General features: G+C 38.5%; 1 protein-coding gene across 2 annotated transcripts in view; it reads left to right on the top strand.

The window, feature by feature from the left end:
• The window catches only part of actr8 (actin related protein 8), a 17,221-nt gene extending 13,346 nt beyond the window's left edge, over positions 1-3,875 (top strand). Inside the window, exons 6-9 of one of the 2 annotated variants that reach the window (XM_073909135.1) lie at positions 1,834-1,974; positions 2,406-2,667; positions 3,187-3,350; positions 3,471-3,875. In XM_073909135.1, the coding sequence (XP_073765236.1) occupies positions 1,834-1,974; positions 2,406-2,667; positions 3,187-3,350; positions 3,471-3,614 (711 nt within the window). In that variant the 3' untranslated portion in view covers positions 3,615-3,875. 2 annotated transcript variants of the gene reach the window in all.
• Positions 3,876-4,135: the final 260 nt, after the last annotated feature.

Raw genomic sequence — 4,135 nt, 5'->3', positions numbered from 1 at the left:
TATTATTATTATTATTATTACTATTATTATTATTACTATTATTATTATTACTATTATTATCATTACTGCTACTATAATTATGATTATTATTATTACTATTATTATTATTACTATTATTATCATTACTGCTACTATAATTATGATTATTATTATTACTACTACTATTATTATGAATATTATTATTACTATTATTACTATTATTATTACTATTATTATTATTACTATTATTACTACTACTATTATCATGATTATTATTATTACTATTATTATTATTATTATTATTATTACTATTATTACTACTACTATTATCATGATTATTATTATTACTATTATTATTATTATTATTATTATTACTATTATTATTATTACTACTACTATTATTATGATTATTATTATTACTATTATTATTACTACTATTATTATTATCATTACAGTGAAATAATTCATTAAATATGATGGGGCGAGGCGAGCTTGTGTAGCGGACTCTGTAAGCTACAAGTCGTTTATCTAACTAATCTTATCAAACAAAACTATTCACTAGCTTTTCTTAATGGTATCACTGTAGAATATAGCCTAGGGTGGATATATAGCGTTTTGAAAAAAAAAAAAAAAAAGTTATGTTATGTACATTCTGGCCAAACCTAACTCAGAATCTTATTATTATTATTAATCAATATTCGTATATATTATTCCATATATTTATGATGTATTGTTTTTTGTTACCAATTTAAGATGTTTGACAATGTTAAGAATAATATGTTGCATTTTAGCATGTTTTTTGACTTATTTATGAACTATTTACGGACTTAAAATTAAATAAAAAATATCCTGGATTTATAAATGTTGTGTTCCTGGCCTTCACTGAGCCAGATAAGAGTTGAATGTACAAAAATTGTGAATGAACTTGACTCTTGATGTCTTAAATAATATTGTCAAATAACCAGCATTTGTCAAAATCTCGTTTTGCAACGAAACTCTTCATATCGACTCATCGTACTACACATGTTACCTCAATCATTTTTGGTGATAAAAAATATATCGCACATAAATAAAAGAAAAAAATAAATTCGCTGATTGCACATCTCTGTTGGAGGTGTCAGAGTGGTCAAAAACACTACAGTATTTAAACTAATGTATTATAATACTTAATAAATGCTGTAGAGAATATAAATAAAAATACTGCAGAATAATAATGTACTAATGAAACAAACTCTGCTTTAAGCGTCTTCACTGTAAGAATTAAACTGAATTTGTTTCTTTTTAAGCTACAAAACTCAAGATCAAGAGCAGTGGTTGATTTTGTTGTTTGATTGATAATGATGGGGCGAGGCAGTGGCGCAGTAGGTAGTGCTGTCACCTCACAGCAAGAAGGCCGCTGGTTCGAGCCTCGGCTCAGTTGGTGTTTCTGTGTGGAGTTTGCATGTTCTCCCTGCGTTCGCGTGGGTTTCCTCCAGGTTCCCTCACAGTCCAAACACATGCGGTACAGGTGAATTAGGTAGGCTAAATTGTCCGTAGTGTATGAGTGTGTGTGTGTGATTGTGTTTGAATGTTTTCCAGAGATGGGTTGCAGCTGGAAGGGCATCCGCTGCGTAAAAACTTGCTGGATAAGTTGGCGGTTCATTCCGCTGTGGCGACCCCGGATTAATAAAGGGACTAAGCCAACAAGAAAATGAAGGACTGATTGATGATAAAAACAGTCGACAGCAGAAATGTAGTGTACTGTCACTTTAAGAGCCGCACAGATCTGTTTGTTTTCACCTTTGGTCGTTTGATTCTTAACTCTTTATCTTCAATTATTTCTTCATAACAAACATTTTTCCATGTATTTTCAAGGCTCCGATGACGTTATTCTACCCGGCTGCGTTCGGGATTGTGGGTCAGAAGATGACATCACTGCTGCATCGCTCTCAGGGAGACGCGGAGGATCCTCACGACGAACACTTTCTGCTGACCACACAGAGCAAACAAGACCAGGTGCAGCAGATAACTCACTCTCAGACATGGAGAACAGCTATTAATAATGCTTCAGTCGCACTTTACTGTAAGCTTATTCTACTAGTTAATGATGTTTAAAGGGTTCCTATGATGAAAATCAACCTTTGTACGCTGTAGTGTGTGTAGTCTCAAGTCATACTTGAGTGATAGAAACACAATAAATCTCTGTTTTTATTTCCTGACGTTAAAATAGGATCCAAATCCCAGAGATTTTGATGCTCACTGCAACATGATGTAGCAGTGGGGTGTTCCCCGCCCACTGATGTTGATTGACAGCAGCGTATTAACATGTCTCCATAGTATTACATCTAAACGTGTCCACAGGACAGGATTTGCAAAGAAACTGGAATTGAAAGATCTGTTCTGATCAAACTGTAGTAGCATTAATCTGCCTCTCTCTCTCTCTTTAGTCGTCTAAAGCCAGCGCAGATCGTAAATCCTTCCCCAAACCGAGCAGTTTCGAAGGTGAATCCAGCGTTTGCGAGGTGTCAGACAGGAGCAGTCTGGGTCAGGATCTGGATCTGGGTCATTCTCAGGCCGAGTGTCTGGTCGGAGGAGCTGAAACTGAAGAGACGCCGTCTGCTCTGCTGTCCAGGAAAACAGCCATGTCTCAGTTTGAGGGAAAAGCTCTGGGCATCGATAAAGCCATCCTGCACAGCATCGACTCCTGTGGTAAACACACACACACACACACACACACACACTCCTCTGCTGGGTCAAAAATAGCGCCGTCAAACACACACTCCTGTGCAGCGTTTCTCTACAGGCGGTGTTGGGTCAAAAATAGTGCTGTCACACAAGGGTTAATATGCACAGCTAGTGTTTTTCACTGAGCCCTTCCAGCTGCAACCCAGTACAGGGAAAAACCCATGCACACTCATACACTACGGTCAATTTAGTTCATCAGTTTCCCTATAGTGCATGTGTTTGGACTGTGGAGGAAACCGGAGCACCCGGAGGAAACCCACGCCAACATGGGGAGTACATGCAAACTCCACACAGAAATGCCAACTGACCCAGCTGAGACTCGAACCAGCGACCTTCTTGCTGTAAGGAGACCACCGTGTTAACCACCGTGCCACGCATGATTAAGTTTTTATATTAAATTGTTGATTAATAATATTGTTTTATATTGTTTACCGTTTAAAGAGAGCTCTTACAGTGTGTGTGTGTGTGTGTGTGTTTTCACAGCGTCGGACGAGACGAAGCGTAAGATGTACAGCTGTATTCTGGTGGTCGGCGGCGGGCTGCTGTTTCACGGAGCGCAGGAGTTCCTGCAGCATCGCATCCTCAACAAGATGCCGCCTTCGTTTAGATGCATGGTGGAGAGCGTAGACGTCATCACACGACCCAAGGTGTGTGTGTGTGTGTGTGAGAGAGAGAAAGAGAGTGTATGAGAGTGTGTGAGTGTTTTGAGTATGAGTGAGAGCGCGTGTGTGTAATATATAGTGATATAACGTTAATGTTTTGCACAGGACACGGACGCTCGAGTGTGTGTGTGGAAGGGAGGCTCGGTGCTGGCGTGTTTGGACACCACACAGGAGCTCTGGATCCACCAGCGCGAGTGGCAGCGCTTCGGTGTGCGGATGCTGAGAGAGAGAGCCGCCTTCGTCTGGTAAAACACTGAAATCTGGTCATGATGCTAGTGACCTGGACATATTGTGTACATATGTTTATTTGCATTTTCCTTCAAGCGTTTTGATTCATATAAAAGTGATTAAAGATGTAAAAGATACTTGCACTTAAAATGTTTTACTTACTTTTGTTTTATAAGTGTATGTACACACAGCAGTTCTGGTCGTGGAATCTGATTGGCTGAACAGTCATGATGTAAACATTGCACGTTTTTGAAAACATGCAATAAAACTGTGAGCAGTGCAGTGTTTCGCCTGTTACGTTTTTGATGTTGCACGAGTATATTTGCAAAAATATCCAACAGAACACAGAGTCAAACTATCATTTTATTATGCCAAGAAATCAGTAGAATACTATGAAAAAACATCATGTTCTGTCATTTATTACTTTTTTGCTCCATATTGTCATGATAGCATCACACAGTTGCTGCAGATTTGTCGGCTGCACATCCATGATGCCAATCTCCCGTTCCACCACATCCCAAAGCTGCTCTATTGGATTGAGC

This window comes from Danio rerio, chromosome 8, assembly GCF_049306965.1.
Source record: "Danio rerio strain Tuebingen ecotype United States chromosome 8, GRCz12tu, whole genome shotgun sequence".
NCBI lineage: Eukaryota > Metazoa > Chordata > Actinopteri > Cypriniformes > Danionidae > Danio > Danio rerio.
The sequence above is the reverse complement of the archived record's forward strand: the minus strand, read 5'-3'. Positions and strand labels throughout refer to the sequence as shown.